The sequence below is a fragment of the Schistocerca nitens genome, chromosome 7, assembly GCF_023898315.1.
Source record: "Schistocerca nitens isolate TAMUIC-IGC-003100 chromosome 7, iqSchNite1.1, whole genome shotgun sequence".
In the NCBI taxonomy this organism is placed as follows: domain Eukaryota; kingdom Metazoa; phylum Arthropoda; class Insecta; order Orthoptera; family Acrididae; genus Schistocerca; species Schistocerca nitens.
This window is the reverse complement of record NC_064620.1, coordinates 155,131,023-155,150,845: the sequence shown is the minus strand read 5'-3', so window position 1 is coordinate 155,150,845 and position 19,823 is coordinate 155,131,023. Positions and strand designations below refer to the sequence as shown.

The window sequence follows — 19,823 nt, the reverse complement described above, 5'->3', positions numbered from 1 at the left end:
GCATGCTGAATAAGAGCACCCCTTGTAAATCTGTTACAGGGATTCATTATGAGTTTGTTTCACTTTCACCTTTCACATGCTCTGCCCATATGTTAGGCTATCCAAGTAGGGCAATATGATTTCTACAAAAATAAGAAACACTGCAGCATGAAGGGACAATAACAACTGTAGTAAACACACACACATTACAGTGCGCTAACAGAACACAAACAGTAGGGCAAAAATGAAGGTGTATTCTTTATTCAAATGACAGCTGATCTGCTATGGGATACAATATCATCATCTTAACTTTATTGCCTAATAGTTCAATGCCTGTTATTGTATCTCATGAACTCTCACTGTTGCTGTGGTTAATCAAATGCAGATCTTACAGTAAGAACAACTGTTTTATTATGATGAAATTTACATCAATGTTAGCTAGTGAAATAGGACAGTTTCATACAATTTAATGAGCGTCAACCACATTTGAACTGCATATCATATTAGGTGCAACAAATGAAAGAAAAGGGAAGAAGGAAGTGTTTGATATATCAATAACCTTTAGAGGTGGTTGGGTGCAACAGTTCAATCCAATTTTTGATTGTGCCAAACACAATTCTTTGTCTGCCCACACACAGTGACAGAAACAATAGAGCAAATCATATGTGCATATATAAGAAGATAAAAGAAGAGACTTGTCAAAAGTAGCATTTTGTATAATGAACAAAGTATAGTGACTGGGTCAATCTTAAGGGACAAAACAGATAACTCAAAATTTTTACCACTATCAGCTGTTGTTTTATTAAGGGAAGGACATGAAGAATGTGGTAACCAAAAACTTATGTTAATCTGTTAGATGTAAAATTCTGTATCAATAACTTTGAATGTAAAAACTACAGAGCTTGTTTAAACAGTTACAAAATTTGTTTCAGGTCACCCCTCCCTCTATGTGCAACAGAAAATTCTCTTTCACAACTTATGCGTTTCACATTGAATTGTTATTGACATGTTGGCTGAGTTCCCACCTTTCTAAATACCCTGCAATTACATAGCCATTTAACTCATTCAGGAGTTGAATTAGGCATTAACACTGAAGTAATAATAGTACTGACACAATAAATAACTATAGTCGAATGACTACTGTTAACAAGTGACGTCTATTTCCTACACGTAATTGCCATAGGTTAGGAGCAGCAGGACTGGCTTGCTTAAATAATGCATCTTTCACTGTTCTCACAACTTTACAAGCTTCAAAGTATTCTTCAGTAATACATATACTGTATTATTTGAGTTACTCTGACAAGAAACTTAGGCTGAAGTTTAAATAATGCTTATTTAAACTTAAATGAATTGTCCAATAACAAATAAGTACTCTAATGTACCACACTCTGATCCCGACAAATGCGTTTTAAGACAAATTCATACTTCAGTGTATTTATCAGCAACCCTCAGGCCTAACTGTGGTGTAGTTTTGACAATATGACAAATTGGCAAAAAAAAAATGTTAAATACAAGATTCTAGCAACCCATATAAGATCATTTTTGCAATCCTTAAATATGGAAAATCCTTTACAATATGAAACAACTGGCAACTTTACTACCCTTGCCTACCTGTACATGTTATCAGAATGTCTTTTTGGCCAGTTAATGGTTTTTCCACCAGATACAGGGAGATCTAATTTTGCATTAACAAAATGCTACTCTAACAGAATGCTGATTTTTAAGAGTGCATTTCATTGAAGAAATCTTGAGTAATCAAAATGACAGTTTCAACTGAAGCAAGGTTTCATCATGTGGCAAACTTGTCAAAACCTTTCTTCAAGTACACACTGTCACTTAGATAAACCAAGAAGATATCATTAGGATGGAGCTCCTCCCTATTTTCTTCAGAACATTTAAGAACATCTGAATGTCATTACATCAGTGTTTTCATAATAGTGACATACTGATTCTGCTCAGGTCTTCATTATCATCTGATTAAATATCAATTTCCTCTCTCTCTCTCTCTCTCTCTCTCTCTCTCTCTCACACACACACACACACACACACACACACACACACACACCAAGAATGTTGTTTTGGTTTCGATTTGCTTTAGGGTGCAAAAAACAACTGGGGTCACACGCACCCAAGTCAAAACTATAAAACATGAAGACAGAGAGCAGTTAAAGAATGACTTTATGTCAATCCCAATTGACGTAAGAGAAGACAGCTAAAAACAGGCACGTGGAAAAAGGGCTAAAAAAGACATCATACAGAAATGGAGGTCCAAAACTAAAAATTAAATGGCCTTCACCATATTGCATGGCAGATAAAAAGTAAAATGGGGTTGACGGCCCATGCTTCATTTGCTACAACGGCCGATAACTTAGACGGCAAACCCAAGCAGGAACATAAACAGTTAAAAAATGTGCATTCCATCAGAAAGTGGTGGGCAATTAAAACTTGGGTGCAATGTGTAAAAGGTGGTGGAATAGTGCCACTTATCAAATGACGATGGCTAAAAAGGCAGTGCCCAATATGCAATCTTGTTAAAATGACCTACTCCTGGCAGGAGGGCCGAGAGGAGGTTGTCCAAGCCTTTGGGAGAGGCTTAATAATCCTGAGCTTATTCCCATGAAGGGAGGCTCAATGGCGATGCCAAAGGGACACCACTCCTGAAAGACGGCAACACAGAGATCATTGCAGGGAATATAGGAACTTGTGGGCTGAGGTACAAGGACTGCAGCCTTGTCAGCAGCATCCTTCCCTGGCAGACCAACATGACAACCCACAGAAACATCATACTGGCTCCACCAAGAGTCAGTCTTCCGGACCCACTGCATCAAGGGATGGGCAGTGTACAGCGCACACAGACTTTGAAGGGCGCTGGGTGAGTCTGAGCAGAGGGTACCATTGGAAAGTCTGTGTTGCCGGATGTAATCTGTGGCCTGAGCCAGGCGAAGAGCTCGGCTGTAAATACCAAGCAGTGTGCCGGAATATGATATCGAAAAACACAGGTGCCAATGACGAAGGCACACCCGACCCCACAGGCAGTTCGAGAGCCATCAGTGCATTCAAAGGTACTAACACGAAGTTGCATGCAAAGGTCGTGAAACTGAAGGTGATAGACTAAGGCTGGGGTAATGTCCTTAGAAGCGAATGAAGGCCAAGGTTAACGTGGGCCACTTCACGAAGCCAAGGTGGTGAAGGGTTCACACCCACCGGGATAGGTGCAGGTGGTGTGAATTTAAGGCGCCGTAGCAAGTGCCGAAAGCAGACTCCAGGAGGTAACAGAGAAGAGGGATGCGCCCCATACTGGCAATCAATGGAATCATCAAAGAAGGAGGCATAGGATGGGTGGCCATGCATGGCAAACCGTATGCATACCTGCTCAGGAGAAAGTCACGGTGGTAGGACAGTGGTAGTTCAGCAGGTTCAGTACACTTACTCTCAACCGGGCTAGTGTAAAAGACACCTGTGGCAAAATGGATGCCACAATGGTGGATAGTGTTGAGACGGTGTAAGACGGATGGACGTGCAGATGCATAAACAAAGCACCCATAGTCGAGTTTCAAACGGACAAGGGACCGGTACAAATGGAGGAGGGTGATTCGATCGGCACCCCAGGAAGAGTACCACTGAGGACATGGACATTGAGGAAAGGCGTACAGCGGGCTGCCAGGCAAGACACATGGGAGGACCAGGAGTGATCCCTATTGAGCATGAGCCCCATTGTTTCTGAAGAAAAAAAAGGTGTTTGTATACGAACTCAGCCCCATGGCCTTTGGATTACCATTCTGTACTCTTCCCGATGTGACAACCGTTGCCTGGAAACTAGGCTAACATAAATGGATCATGCCTGCTCTCACTTCTGTCATGTTCATTTCTGGTGAAACCCTGCATATACAATAAAGTTGGACAAAATCAGAGATGAATATGTGCGGTTCCCTGGTCAGCCACATGTGTAATTCCTCCTTAAGCAACAGTCAGTTTCCTGAATTATTAAATACTTCATAGTGAAGCTGCTTTATAAAAAGGAGAAAGGTATAATGTAGACAATTTTAGACCTATTGCTATGCCATCAGTGTTTGCTAAAGTTATTGATAAGGCTATGTATATACGGGTAACTAATCATCTCAGTTCACATAATTTGCTGTCAAACATACAGTTTGATTTTACAAGTGGCTTAGCAACTTGAAAGTGCTATAATCTCTCTTCTCTGTGGAGCAATGGACAGATTAAACAAAGAGTTGTGACCACTGGGTGTCTTCTTTCATTTAACAAATGCTGTTTAATAAATGTTGATCACACAATATTGCTGCAGAAGTTGGACCGTTATGGAATAAGAGGAGTAGCTCACAATTGGTCCTTCTCATGCTTTAAGAATAGACAGGAAAAGGTCATTCTCCACAATAATGAAAAAGGTTATGAGCTGATGTCTGATTGGACAATGATTAAGTGGGGTGCTGCACAGGGGTGGGTGTAGAGACCACTGCTGTTTCTTAAGGGTATATAAATAAAATGGTTTCTAATATTTCTGTTTGCTGGTGGCACTAGCTTGATAGTGAAGGATGTTGATTGCAACGAAGACAATGTATCAAATAGTGTGGTGCAAGATAGAAGTTCATGGCTTGTAGGAAATAAATTGATGCTACATCACAGTAAAACTCTGTTTTTACAGTCTTAAACAAACAATTCAACAAAAACAGACATTTTGATTGCCCAGAATGAGCATATGATCTGAACAGTCATAATTCCTAGGTATTCAGATAGAGTGTAAGTTGTAATTGAAATCACATGTTCATGATCATGTTCAAAAACTTAAATGATGCTATATTCACCATTACAACAATATCTGCAATAAGTGATAGTCTAACACAAAAATTGGTCTACTTTACTTACCTTCATTCACTTATAACATAAGGCATTATATTCTTGGGTACCTGTTCCCCATCATCAATTGTATTTTTGGCTCAAAAATGGGCAGTTCAAGCAATCTGTTCACGAACTTCTTGTCAGGTGTCTGGGAATTCTGACACTGCCTTGTCAATACATTGTTTCTTTAACACTGTTTGTTGTTAACAATATGAGTTTGTTCCCAAAAACTAGCAATTTCCACTCAGTTAACACTTGGCACAAATTTAATTTGTATTTGGATTGCACCTCCTTGAATCTTGTGCAGAGAGATATGCAGTATTCAGCTGCATCCATTTTCAATTAGCTATCACAAGAATAAAAAAAAAAAAAATAAAAAAGCAATAATCCTTGCACTTTTAAGTCTAAACTGCCAAATTTCCTCATGGGTCACTACTCCTGTTTTGTTGAGGAGCTACTGGAAAAAAATAACGTTCATTCTTGTGATATATCATTGATTTATCTAATATATACACAAGCAGTTAGTCATCAGCATAAGATTTGTGTAAATTTTATTTTAGTTATTATTAACTTTTCTGATTTTAATTTCATGTACTGACTCAATTCCATAATCACAGAGATTTGCTCCTCAGTTTCGTCCTACAGAACTAGATGTAGAAAACGAAACAAAAATTAACCACCATGATGGAGCAGACCCTGAACAGTAGTTGATCTTTAGTAATGCAGCAGGCTACAGATCTTGGACCATACCTGGGATGAAGAGGTATATGTTCCTCATGAGGAGGCTTAGCACTCCCAGCATTCCTTCTTATGACATTTTTTAGGTAGTGAGCCTTTGGACTGAGCCACTTACAAAGATGAGGGTTGTCTATGATTGACACTGCTTGAGATGTTGCAGTGACCTTCGACAGTTCTGAACAGCTGTTGCAGTGTCTTTGGTCCACTATGGTACCCATCAATAGTGTAGAGAGCCCATAGAAAGAGGGTACCAGTTCCAGTAGTAGCGCAGGTGATTGCAACGAAGATGTCTCTAACAACCTTGCCATTAGAGTCTGCTGCAGCGAGTGGCAGAAGTATATAACTGCCAGTTGGCCCTTGAGAGAGACCAACATGACAACTAGTCTATCAAGTCGCATCAAAAGTGACAGGATCACTGGAAAGCTAAAGATGATAGCTGGTCAGAAGGTCCCAAGCAGATGACATAGTACTCCCCCATAGGGGTGGTATGTACTGAATTCTCCAAGTAGGTGAATGGGACGGAATGAGTTGTAAGTTCAAGGTAGGCATCTCAAGTTATGTAAGTTCCTTGCCTGAGGGTAAATAACTGTTGTATGTGGTAATCACTTGGAGCATTCGCACTCATTCTGCTATTGTTACCAATGTTATACCCAACAGAATCCACTCACTGAAGGCTTCTAAGTGAACCAACATACAGACCCACCCAGATGCTCTTTAGGGACTGGTACAGTTCCAGCAGAACCCAATGTAATCCCAAAAGGTTTGAGAATGTTATTCAGTGAAATACATGTCTTGGAGAGCAATGCAGATTGTTGAACAGGAGGACGTCATTTGTTGCAGTTCTGGCAGGTGACAGTAATATCAGTTGCACCATTAAATTATCACTTTAAGGGCCTCCTGGTTAGGCAAGCAGTGCCCAAGAGTATAGGTCACATCTTAGGATCACTGTCCGTCACCACCGGGAGTGGAACAACATGTGACGTGTTAAATATAATCATCAGCTGTTTAGGAAAGCTGATCCAGTTGCTGTAGAGACCTTTGTAAACCTTATCAAGGAACAAGAGTGGCAAGATGTTTATAGCACTGATACAGTAGACGATAAATATAATGCTTTTCTCAAGACTTTTCTCGTGCTCTTTGAAAGTTGCTTTCCATTAGAACGTTCAAAACAGGGTACTAGCACAAGCAGGCAGCCTGGGTGGCTGACTAGAGGGATAAGAATATCTTGTAGAACAAAGTGGCAATTATATCAATACGTTAGAAACAGTCAGAATCTAAATGCAGCAGCCCATTAGAAACAGTATTGTAAGGTGTTAAAAATGTTATTAGGAAGGCAAAAAGTATGTTGTACGCAGATAGAATAGCTAAGTCTCAGGATAAAATTAAAACCATATGGTCAGTCGTAAAGGAAGTGGCTGGTCTGCAGAGACAGGTCGAGGATATAGAATCAATGCGTAGTGGGAATGTCCGTGTTACTGATAAGTCGCATATATGTACAGTATTTAATAATCACTTTCTGAATATAGCAGGTGAACTAAATAGAAACCTAGTCCCAACAGGTAATCATATAGCGCTCTTAGAAAATAGTGTTCCGAGACTGTTACCTGAAATGCTCCTCCATGATACTGACAAGAGGGAGATTGAGTTAATAATTAAATCACTAAAGACCAAGAACTCTCATGGATATGACGGGGTATCTAGCAGCATACTGAAGTATTGTTCTATGTATGTTAGCCCAGTACTTAGCCATATCTGTAACTTTTCCTTTAGGAGTGGTCAGTTTCCTGACCGATTAAAGTACTCGGTAGTGAAGCCACTTTATAAAAAGGGAGACAGGGATAATATTGACAATTATAGACCTATTTCTATGCCATCGGTGTTTGCTAAAGTTATCGAGAAGGTTGTATATACAAGGTTACTGGAGCATTTAAATTCACATAATTTGCTGTCAAATGTTCAGTTTGGTTTTAGAAATGGTTTAACAACTGAAAATGCTATACTCTCTTTTCTCTGTGAGGTTTTGGATGTATTAAATAAAAGGTTGCGAACGCTAGGAGTTTTCTTTGATTTAACGAAGGCTTTTGACTGTGTTGACCACAAAATATTACTGCAGAAGTTGGACCATTATGGAGTAAGGGGAGTAGCTTACAATTGGTTCGCCTCTTACTTTAAGAACAGAAATCAGAAGGTAATTCTCCGCAATATTGAGAGTGGTAGTGATGTTCAGTCCCAATTGGGCACTGTTAAGTGGGGCGTTCCCCAAGGGTCGGTGCTGGGGCCACTGCTGTTTCTTATTTATATACATGATATGCCTTCTAGTATTACAGGTGATTCAAAAATATTTCTGTTTGCTGATGACACTAGCTTGGTAGTGAAGGATCTTGTGTGTAATATTGAAACAGTATCAAATAATGTACTTCATGAAATAAGTTCATGGCTTGTGGAAAATAATTTGATGTTAAATCACAGTAAGACTCGGTTTTTACAGTTTCTAACTCACAATTCAACAAGAACCGATATTTTGATCAAACAGAATGGGCATATTATAAGCGAGACGGAACAGTTCAAGTTCCTAGGCGTTCGGATAGATAGTAAGCTTTTGTGGAAAGCCCATGTCCAGGATCTTGTTCAGAAACTAAATGCTGCTTTATTTACCATTAGAACAGTATCTGAAATAAGTGACACTTCAACACGAAAAGTAGTCTACTTCGCATATTTTCATATGCTTATGTCATATGGTATTATTTTTTGGGGTAATTCTTCTGATTCAAAAAGGGTATTTTTGGCTCAAAAACGGGCTGTTCAAGCTATATGTGGTGTAAGTTCGAGAACGTCTTGTCGACTCCTATTCAATAGTCTGGGAATTCTGACATTGCCCTCACAGTATATATTTTCTTTAATGTCGTTTGTTGTTTGCAATATTAGCCTATTCCCAAGAGTTAGCAGCTATCACTCAGTTAATACTAGGCAGAAATCCAATCTGCATGTGGAATGCACTTCCTTGACTCTTGTGCAGAAAGGAGTGCAGTATTCTGCTGCATCCATTTTCAATAAGCTACCACAAGAACTCAAAAATCTTAGCAGTAGCCCAAACTCTTTTAAGTCTAAACTGAAGAGTTTCCTCATGGCTCACTCCTTCTATTCTGTCGAGGAGCTCCTGGAAGATCTAAAAAATTAAGCAAATTCCAGTGTTACATTGTTTATTTTCTTTATTTAAACTTACTTGTCACCTGAATATGTTTTTTATATTTCATTTTATCTGTTTCTAATATCGTGTTATAATTTCATGTATTGACTTGTTCCATAACCATGGAGACTTCTCCTTAATTTGGTCCCACGGAACAATAAATAAATAAATAAATAAATAAACAACATGTGGGGGGATCTGGCATCCCTGGTGTCACAAGAGTAGTCATATCCTGACATTCTGTCTCATTCTTCTTATCTAATTTAGAGGGTTGGGACTAGTCTATGGCTCCTTCAGCCACTGGTTGGTGTAGGGCCAATGTTCTGTAGATTTCCAGGGAGAGATTTCCCGAAAGGGAATCCTGGCATTGATACATGTTGGAGGAGGGCACTGGTTCCCCTCTTGGGGTTGAGAAATCAAGGTCCTCGAAGATGGAGCTGCACAAACCACACAAGGGAGGGAGATGATTGACTCCGCAAATGACCCAGAATGGTGCTTGCTCACATGACTCCAAATCACAACAAGAGACAGAAATGCGGAAGTGTGGGTGACAATCTGAGCAGTTCTCTTAGGTTGTTCGCAGATGATGCTGTAATTTACCGTCTAGTAAGGTCATCTGAATACCAGTATCAGTTGCAAAGCGATTTAGAAAAGATTGCTGTATGGTGTGGCAGGTGGCAGTTGACGCTAAATAACGAAAACTGTGAGGTGATCCACATGAGTTCCAAAAGAAATCCATTGGAATTCGATTACTCGATAAATAGTACAATTCTCAAGGCTGTCAATTCAACTAAGTACCTGGGTGTTAAAATTACGAACAACTTCAGTTGGAAAGACCACATAGATAATATTGTGGGGAAGGCGAGCCAAAGGTTGCGTTTCATTGACAGGACACTTAGAAGATGCAACAAGTCCACTAAAGAGACAGCTTACACTACACTCGTTCGTCCTCTGTTAGAATATTGCTGCGTGGTGTGGGATCCTTACTAGGTGGGATTGATGGAGGACATCGAAAGGGTGCAAAAAAGGGCAGCTCGTTTTGTATTATCACGTAATAGGGGAGAGAGTGTGGCAGATATGATATGCGAGTTGGGATGGAAGTCATTAAAGCAAAGACGTTTTTCGTCGCGGCGAGATCTATTTACGAAATTTCAGTCACCAACTTTCTCTTCCGAATGCGAAAATATTTTGTTGAGCCCAACCTACATAGGTAGGAATGATCACCAAATAAAATAAGAGAAATCAGAGCTTGAACAGAAAGGTTTAGGTGTTCGTTTTTCCCTAGCGCTGTTCGGGAGTGGAATGGTAGAGAGATAGTATGATTGTGGTTCGATGAACCCTCTGCCAAGCACTTAAATGTGAATTGCAGAGTAGTCATGTAGATGTAGATGTAGATGAAGCGTCCAGTTCCACCCGTCTGCTTTGACCCATGACATCACAAATATGGCAGAAACGACCATCCACGACGACTCCAATATGGCGCCTACGACGTCATTATGTAAACATGACAACAAACACCAAAATACATTGAAAAACCAACACACACACCTTCCACAAAAAACCTAATCAAACTAACGGGACAAACGTGGGAAATTGGGGGTTTTTGGCTGGGGACAAACTAAAAACAAACACACCCCACTACACCGAACAACAAAAAACACTAAAATAACAAGACCCTACAACCTTCCCAAATTCCACTACACACAAAATACACTGGAATCAATCACTTCCCTTGACCTATATAGGTCAACAGTAACTACCAATACCACACTATAAATCTCAAAAGTTTCACCACACTCAATCCTACTAATAAGAAAAAAGAAACACTAGAGAATCAAAATTGCAATCGAACACTTCCCTTGACCTGTTATCCTTACGACATCTCCACATATAGCCATCCCTGGTCAGAGACGACGGAACTTTAGTAAACCTCATTTCTTCACGACACACTGAACACTTCACGACTTCAGACAACAGGCCGAAAGGCTGAAAAAATTTTATTAGAGACAACGCACTGTCCCCCATCATCACCGACAACCAAAAACTGTTTACCTTGTCAGTCATATCCATATCTACCAAAGACATAAACAAAGCAATTTACCAAAATTCACACACGAACAGAAATAAAACAACAATAACATCGACATAACAAAACCAAAATTGTTAACTCACTGAAAAATATTACACTGAAAGCACAGTCACCACCAATACCACACACGTGCAATGCTACCACGCAAGTGAACCCCATACACCACATAACACGCTACCCATAAACACACCACCAGAGAGAACCACCGACCGCAACAATACGCCACCTATAAACACGTCACACATGCAAACTAAACAAAAAACATCACCTAACATACAACACATAAACACACCACCAAAGAGCATCATCGATCACATCAAAACGACACCTGCAAACATGTCACTCTTACAAACTAAACTCTGCGCCGTCGTGATGTCACACACCACAACAGCCTTACGTCATGGGTAAAAGCCAACAGGTGAGATCAGACTCTTCCATCGACACCAAGAGACAATGATTTTATCATTCTCATGAAGTGAATCCTCCTAAAAAGCAAGGATGAGTGATTCGGTGCCAGGTGAGTCTCGATGTACACGAAGCAGGAATTAGACCTCTTGCTTCTCCAAATTTTTGCACATTGCTCATCCATATGCAGTCCTGGTGAAAAAACATGTACCACGTTCAGGCTCTTATGAGAGGTTACAGTGACACGTATGTCACCTAGGTTCTTACAAGAATGTAACACTTAGGACTAGGTAGGAGTTGCTGTCTTAATTAAGATAGAACCACTTCACAGATTACCAGGAGAAGAGATTTTCCCAAATACATTTTCAATATTTTCTATATATAATACGGGCTTAGCAGTTAGAAATGCCCCTCTGTTGGTTGAGGTGCAAACTGGGAGTAAGTTCCAGGAGTTTCCTTGACTTTGTTTTCCTCTTATGGCATGACCCAAGGCAGGAATGTTGTTGTGGTCACAACATGATGCATTATAACGATCAGGTCTGTCCAAAAGGACTACAACAACCTCACAGATTAGATTAGATTAGATTTACTTTCATTCCAATTGATCCGTAGTGAGGAGGTCCTCCAGGATGTGGAACATGTCAGCACCAGCCGATAGCTTTACTCTTTTCCCTGCACTAAATATCTGCCATATGGCACCTACTTCATTTGAAGGCTGTCCCTACAAGTACCCCCCAGTAGGAACAATGGCCACTTGGATTTATAGCAACTGTCCAAATGGAGAGGCACCCAATCCTCACGCATATGTGGAGAAGTAGCAGCTCGGGCATCAATCGTGTCTTCTTTGCATAACCAAGTTAATCAATAGAAGTGTTGTAAAGTATAGTGGAAAGAGTGATATCTATGACAGATATCAAAAGGGAACCTGTCCATCAGACCAAACCTGAAAGCAGTGACAGTCTGAGAGTAAGGTTGCATCTCATGAAAAGAAGAAGTACTACAATGGCTATGCAATGGCTATGGGTTCCATATTCTCTAGCATGTATCCACAAAAGAGTTGTGAGTCTCCCGAAGGGTGCATCATGAAAGCTGATAAAAATATGATGACACAGACAACTGTTATATACTGTTTTATATGAAACAGTTAAGGTTATGCAAAAAACAGATCAACAAATATGAAATCAGTGTCAAAGGAGATAGTAATCAATGTGAAGATTTAATCCTTACAACACTTCCTGTATCAGCTCTGTGTTGAACATAAGCATTATAAAATTTTGTGAAGGAAATATACCGAAATATGTTTATATAAGGCATGCAGACACTTTATTCAACATGTAAATGTCACTACAGATATTCGGATTTAGATTATGACATGTTCGATATGCCTACCATCATTGGTGATGATGTGGTGCAGACAAATAGCATAATTCTGCATGACCAGCTGAAGTTTTGGAACATCTGTGACCTCCTGAATGGCTGTTTCCAGCTCGGCAATGGTTTTAGGGTTACTGTTGTACATCTTGTCTTTTTTTTGTTTAATATAGCCCCACAAAAAGATCCAGAGAATATGATGGCCAATTGAGGCCCATGCCAGTGGCCTTTGGGTACTCCAGAGCCAGGATGTGGTTCCCAAAGTAGTCCTCCAGGACTTCAAACTCTCTCCTGCTTCAGTACGGTCAAGCTCTGTTTTGCATTAACCACATCTGTCAAAATCAGGGCCATTTTTGATAATAATGGGATGAAATCATTTTCCATAACATTCATGTACTGTTCAGTAATCACCATGCGATCGAGAAATGTAGCGCCAATTATTCCATGACTGGACATTGCACACCACACAGTCACCCACTGAGGGTGAAAAGACTTCTCAATCACGAAATGCAGACTCTCAGTCCCCCAGACGCGCGAATTTTGCTTATTCACGAGCCTATCCAAATGAAAGTGGGCTTCATCACTAAACCAAACAATACAATCCCCATCATGCTCCACAGCCAACCGTGCAGTTAAAACGTCCTAATGCAGACCGTTCAGAAGTTATGACAATTTTATTTCATATAGTTCAATAATTGTCACCCTGTATGTAAAATTAAAGCATTTATTACTCCATTCATAATCACATAAAACAGATTTTGATAACCAAGAAATGCCCGGCATGATGAATTTACAGGAATGTTACAAAATCATCATAGGAACAGAATATCTGCATATCCCACTTTATTCCTGATGAAGTCCATTTGACCCATTCTAGCACTACCAAATGACTTTGAGAAACTGATAGCATTTCACACAAAAGTGTGTCTGAGCTAGAAGTGCAATTAGACATGCAACCATCTAGCCCAAGCTTTTTTAGAAGCATATGTTTTCCCGGTGAATAAAGTTTTACAAATCCCTGACACATCAATGAGCATAACAGACATTACTGGCTATAAGAAAAACTACACTAGTTTCTCTATTTCAACATCAAAGGAAGGATCAACATCTGGTGTGGTAATATTAGCATAAATGTCATTAGCCATTATCTTATCAACAATAATCTGACAAGGTGAATGTACTTCTTTCTTTCACAGCATCTAAAAAGTTAACTACAAACCAGTCTTCAGACCGAAGACAAAAACAACAGTGACAGTATACAAATAAAATTTGTGCAGCAGACACTGAAATTCAACTTTTTTTTCCCCCAAACAACTATGACTGTGATTTCTAATGCCAAAAAGATTCTCAGCATAACTAATAAAGCATCTTCCATGGAACATAATATGATCAGTCAATATGATAGGGAACATGCCAGTTAGTTTAAAAATGTAATGCATTTCAAAACTGAAACGCTGGCAATTGCTGCGCATGTACATGATCACCTTTTATGATAAACTTCAGCTACTTTTAATTTGTTTCATTTTTATTTTGCGCATATGAGATTCATATTATATTACGTACACATTCTGTATTTTTTCTGTGGAGTAGGAATGGTCAAGAAGATTCGATTTCAGTTTGTGTTTGACGTTATTTTATGGTATTGCAGTTTTTTAACTGTAACAATGTATACAACAAACTTCATCAGTAGGTAAACTTACTCTGAGTCTATTGTCGTTACGCTATTTTGTTTAAACAATAATTTACAAAAAGTTCCAGAGTGGATACAACTTATTATTCTGACACGCTTGCGTGCAACGGTTACTTCCTTCCTCAACTATCTAAATCCTGAATAAAAAACGTAGCTTCCATCCCCTATGGTCCATTAATGGCCATAGTTTATCTGTTTTACTACGTCAATATAAGACACGCCTGGGTAAACATGAAACTGCATGTGGTTATACATCTAGAAATGTGCAGCCTTGTTGGCAGCCGCTGTCCCAGTGGAGAGCTAATCGTCAATGTTAATCCCATTATACAGCTATACAAAATTTCAAGACTTACCAATTCGTTGCTAGTGAATTTATAGTGTTTTCTATTACGATGTTTCAACCGAATTGTTTGGCAACGTTTAACCTTGTTTTTACGATCCCTGGCCATTTCTCCAATCGTCAATTAGCATAACAGATTTCCCAGATCACAACAAAGCCAAACATTTCAGTCCATAAACAAATGCAGCTGCCAGCTGTCATCTTCTTTCAGGTCTGCCACAATACTGTCACACAGATCAACAACTCCCGACATGAAAGTGTGCAGTGATGTAGTTTTCTTAAAGAGGAACCAATAAACTGAACTCATTTTATTATAGGGAAACCATTGTTTTCCATTTTCGCATAAATACTTTAAAGCATAATTATCACCGAAGTGAGCATAAAATACATTTTCGTGTTACGACTAATAGTTTAAACAAGTAAAATTACTGTCTCCTGACCATAAATTTTGATAACATAGCGAATAACTTACTATTTGATTTAAAGCAGGAAATAATACTTACACACAAATTTTTATTTACGTAAAGTTGCTTTCATAAACGCTATGGAAACGACTGAGACACGAGAGATATCTCTGACGCACGTTGCGTCCATAGACAGCAGTAGGTCATGAAATCTGGTAGCATATTGTATTTGGTTTGACATTTGTAATTGGTGTATGGTGAAATGCCTCCGAAGAAGGGAAAAGCATCCAAGAAGAATGATTTTGATGCTGACTCCGAGGAAAATGTCAAAGGAAAAAGTGTCAGTGGTGATTCTAAGCCTGCGGCACAGAACTCTAAGAAGAAACAGAAGAACAGAGCGAAACAGGACGACTGGAGTGATGAAGAGGAAAAGTCTGACAAGCTGAAGTCTCAGGTAGTGTCTGACGAAGAAATAATCCCTACCAAACCACAAAAATCTACCAAGAAAAAGCAGAAAGGAAAAAGCAAGAAAGATGATTGGAGTGACAGTGAAGATGAGAAGACTGACAAAATAAAACCAGATGCAGTGAGTGATTCTAACACTGTAACCTCAAAGCCAGCGAAGAACCTGAAGAAGAAGGCGAAGAGTAAAAGTAAAAAAGATGATTGGAGTGATGACGACGATGATCAGGGAAATAAATTTAGCCTCGAAGCGTTAGCAAATGAAGATGAAGCCGAACCCAGGCCTGGAAAGAAAGACAAAAAGAAGAAAAGCAAGAAAAGGGATAGCAGTGATGATGACGCAGATGGTGAGAACGAAAACGACGGTGATCTTGATACAGAGAGGACGTCTAAGCCTGCAAAAGCCACTGCTAAAAAGAAACAGAAAGGAAAGGCGAAGAAAGATGACTGGAGCGAAGAAGATGACAAAGTGGATGTTTTGAACACCGTGTTAAGTGACGATTCCAGTGAAGAAAGATTTTTAGCCAAGCCTGTTAAGAAAGATAAGAAACATAAACCCAAAAAAAAGGTTAGTGAAGAATCTGAAGAGGGGTCTGATATTGAGGTAGAAGAGAAGGTTCAGAAACCAGTAAAAGGTGGTGTAGAGCCGGTACTTAATAGCAAAGGAAGTACTGAACTAAAGAAAGAACTCAATACTAAGACCTCTAAGAAGAAAGGTAGGGATGTAAGTGATGACAGTGATAGTAGTATAACTGAGAAAGTGTCAGAAATGAGTGTAAGCAAAGAGTTGAAAGAGAAAGAGGAACAAAAGACAGACAGTGTAAAGAAAGAAATTAATATTGGGGATGCATGTGAAACTTTGACAGAGGAAGTTGGGAAAATGACTTTGGGAAAAGCTGGTGATAAAGATAAAAGTGAATCCGCAGAAATTGCTGCAACGAAGGGAAGGCATACAAAATCAAAAAAGGATGAACAAGTTGTTAATATTGATGTGGAAGTAGATGATGATAAAATTGAAGTTGGAGAAAAGTATAGGAAGAAAACTAGCAAGGAACAAAAAACTGTAGACAAAGAAGGTGCAGATGATGATGCGAAGGAACCAGCAGGTACAGTAATTATTCATAAGAAAGTTTGTGACATGGATTAGATATGTTCTAACATTGCTGCAAAGCTTTTGTCTTATAAGTTGCTGAAAGTTGTGATGACAAACTATTGTCACAAATATGCTCGATACAGGCAAAGAGTGCAGTGTTGTCAGAAGTGCTGCATTGTGATAGAAATTTCATCTTCAACACTGAAATCTTCTGTTAGTAGGCCCAATTGGGGTCAGTGGAAGTGTGTGATGTCATTACACTGCGGAGTTTACTTTGAGTTGGTTGCGTTTGTGGATGTTGCCTTGTTGTATTTGATGGTGCCCTCTGGTGTGTGTGTGTGTGTTTTTACAGTTTCTTTAGGTGTTATCAGTTTGCTGTTGGTTTTCAGTGAGATGATAATTTATTGTGTGGCTTTTCTTGTTAGGTATGGATATGATGGTCAAGTACAATAGTGCTGTGTTGCGGTTGCATATGGGGGAGGCCATTTTGTCCCTGATTAAATTATTAAATTCCTCCTGGTATTTGAACTAATTGCTGAAATTGTGAACTGCAGTATCAACCGTGAGAATGAGATTGACGAGAGTTCTGGGGTCTAGTATCAGCAATGGGTTCACGTGGCGGTGTCAGCGGTATAACATTTACCTCTACATTGGAAGTGGTACCTGGTTCGAGAAATCTAGGCTGGCCATGAGAGAGATTGTTTTGATGACATACTATTTGTTATATGCCATCGATAAGTTTTTGTGCACATGAGGCTGGAGTGAGTGAGTGAGTGAGTGAGTGAGTGAGTGAGTGAGTGAAGTGAGTGAGAGAACAGTGTTAGACTGATTTTCTTTTTGTAGGGAAGTGTGGTCAGTGTATGTGAAATATAGGGGTAAGTTGGGTGGACCAGGGGTGCTTGTTGAGGTACACGAGTCACAGTTTGGGAAGAGTAAGTATTGAAGGGGTAAGTCTCCGGTTGGTTTGTGGGTGTGTTGGGCTGTTTTTTTTTTTCCAGGGGGTTGATATGTTGACTGTGTTTTTGGGGTTTTGGAGGACCATACTAAGGGAATTGGTGAGGTTAATTGAAGAGTATATTGATGAGGGGAGTACTGTAGTTTCAGATGCTTTTACATCTTACAGGGGTTTGGATAAGAGGGGTTTTGATAATTTAGTTGCGAATCATAGTTTAGAGTTTAATAATTATGAAACTGGGGCATGCACTAATACAATATAGGGATTTTGGGGGGCAGTTAAATTGGCCGTAGGGAGGGGGAAAGGCACTTTTCTAACCTGCAATCTCATTTAGAGGAGTATTGCTGGCAGAAGAGTTTCCTTGGGGATTATTGTATTTCTCGTGTTTTTCTGAGGGCTGTGGGTAGGATGTACAGGCTGAGGGTGGTTAGTTGAGGGGGTTTCGTAGGTATGTGTGGGTGGGGGCAGGTTGTGGGTAATTGTTGTGGATTTAAGGGGGTTGTATTGTAGAGGACCTTTCTTGTTCCAGTTGCTGTTTGTTTGTAAGGTGTGATTGAGTTTCGTTTATTTTGTTGTTTTTATTTGTTTGTGGTTTTTTGTAGTGGGTGACATGCAGGGTTCGAGTTTTGTGTGTGTGTGTGTGTGTGTGTGTGTGTGTGTGTGTGAGAGAGAGAGAGAGAGAGTACTTGGGGTGGCCAACCTAGTTTGCAGCACCGGAATTTGGTGTGGTAAGTAGTATTTCTTTAGGAAGGTTTGAGTTTTGTGTTTTTAGGTGTTGTGGGTTTGGTTTTATTTTTCATAGTTGTAGGCGGTTTTTTAGTATCATCAGCTGGGTTGACCTATAGATCAAGGGAAGTGTCTGATTCCAGCTCGTGAAGTTGTAATTTTTGAGGTACCGACAGTTGTGGTTGAGCTATATAAGTCAAGAGAAGTGTCAGATTCCTGTAGATTTTTGTTGGTGTAGCTGAATATGGTAATTTTTTTTTCTTGTTATTTTGTGTTTTTGGGAACAAAGTGTGTGTTTTTATTTTTATATTTAGTTTGTCCCCACCCTAAAACTCCCAATTTCCCGCAATTGTCCCGTTAGTTTGATTATATTTTTGGAGGGAGATGTTATTGTCTTATTTACATAGTCATTGGCGCCATATTGGAGACACTGGGAATGGCCATTTCTGCCCTTTTGACTGTCAGTACAATAATGAAAATTTCTAAAAAGAATGGGTTGACAGAAGCATCCGATCCCACGCGTTGGCTTTGACCCGTGACGTAAGGGTGTTGTCGTGTGTGACGTCATGACAGCGCGGAGTTTGGTTTGAGTGTGGCTGTCTCCAGTTCTGTTTTATCTTATTTTATTTACTTTTCTGATCTGTTCATTCTATCTCGTGAGATTTTTTTTTTTTTAATTTAAAAACACTTATTACTTATTTTAATTATCTGTTTCCTCCAATTTCTGTTTTAGTTTATTATATTTAGCTTTCTGATCTGTTCGTTCTATCCCGTGAGATATATATATTTTTTAAGACAAAAATCACTAATCAGCTACTGAAGCATCTTTATCTTCTATGGGTTGCAGGGGTTACGACCCCTGGGGAGGTGGGTGGGTATTCATGCATGGCTGTCTTCACTTACACGTTGTAGCTACGCAAGGCCTCTAAATTTGTTTATATTTAGTTTGTCCCCCACCCAAAACACCCCATTTCCCGCGCTTGTCCCGTTAGTGTCATTAGGCTTCTTGTGGAAAGTGTGTGTGTTTGTTTTTGTTTCCGCCATATTTGTGACGTCATGGGTCAAAGCAGACGGGCGGGATCGGACGCTTCCGTATTTCCAAAAGAATAGGTCTACATACAATGGCATTACAAAAGACAATCATATACAATAATTGTTGATCTGTACAGTTACATAGCCCCCCCACCCCAAATCCCCCCCGTTTTATTTTTCATAGTTGATGTACATTATGTATACAATACACACCAAAATACTCATAAGACATTATTATCTAATACATTTTTTCTGATATTACCTTGCAGTTTGTTATTTATGATGAATATGTTACATATTCGCTTGCAAACTGTCATGATTAGCATGGCAGAGGGTACATGTCATTGTACATGTTATTACCTGGGCAATTTCCTGTTGCTTTCACATAGGAAGGGCAGGAAGAATGAGGGCTCAGATGTATCTTTGCGCATTGTATTTAGTCTAGTATAGGCTTCGGGACCCTTGTGGGAGTGATATGTGGGAGGTTGTAATGTA

At 39.5% G+C, this 19,823-nt stretch overlaps 2 protein-coding genes across 3 annotated transcripts in view; one reads left to right on the top strand and one right to left on the bottom strand.

Annotated features, from left to right (window-relative positions):
- The window catches only part of LOC126194832 (uncharacterized), a 40,462-nt gene extending 25,586 nt beyond the window's left edge, over nt 1–14,876 (bottom strand). Inside the window, exon 1 of one of the 2 annotated variants that reach the window (XM_049933168.1) lies at nt 14,670–14,876. In XM_049933168.1, the coding sequence (XP_049789125.1) occupies nt 14,670–14,765 (96 nt within the window). In that variant the 5' untranslated portion in view covers nt 14,766–14,876. The remainder of the gene's footprint in view (nt 1–14,669) is intronic. The other variant, XM_049933167.1, reaches the window with a different exon arrangement.
- A 350-nt stretch (nt 14,877–15,226) lies between these two features.
- The window catches only part of LOC126194826 (ATP-binding cassette sub-family F member 1), a 114,757-nt gene continuing 110,160 nt past the window's right edge, over nt 15,227–19,823 (top strand). The window contains exon 1 of the mRNA XM_049933155.1: nt 15,227–16,628. Within this exon, the coding sequence (XP_049789112.1) occupies nt 15,323–16,628 (1,306 nt within the window). The 5' untranslated portion in view covers nt 15,227–15,322. The remainder of the gene's footprint in view (nt 16,629–19,823) is intronic.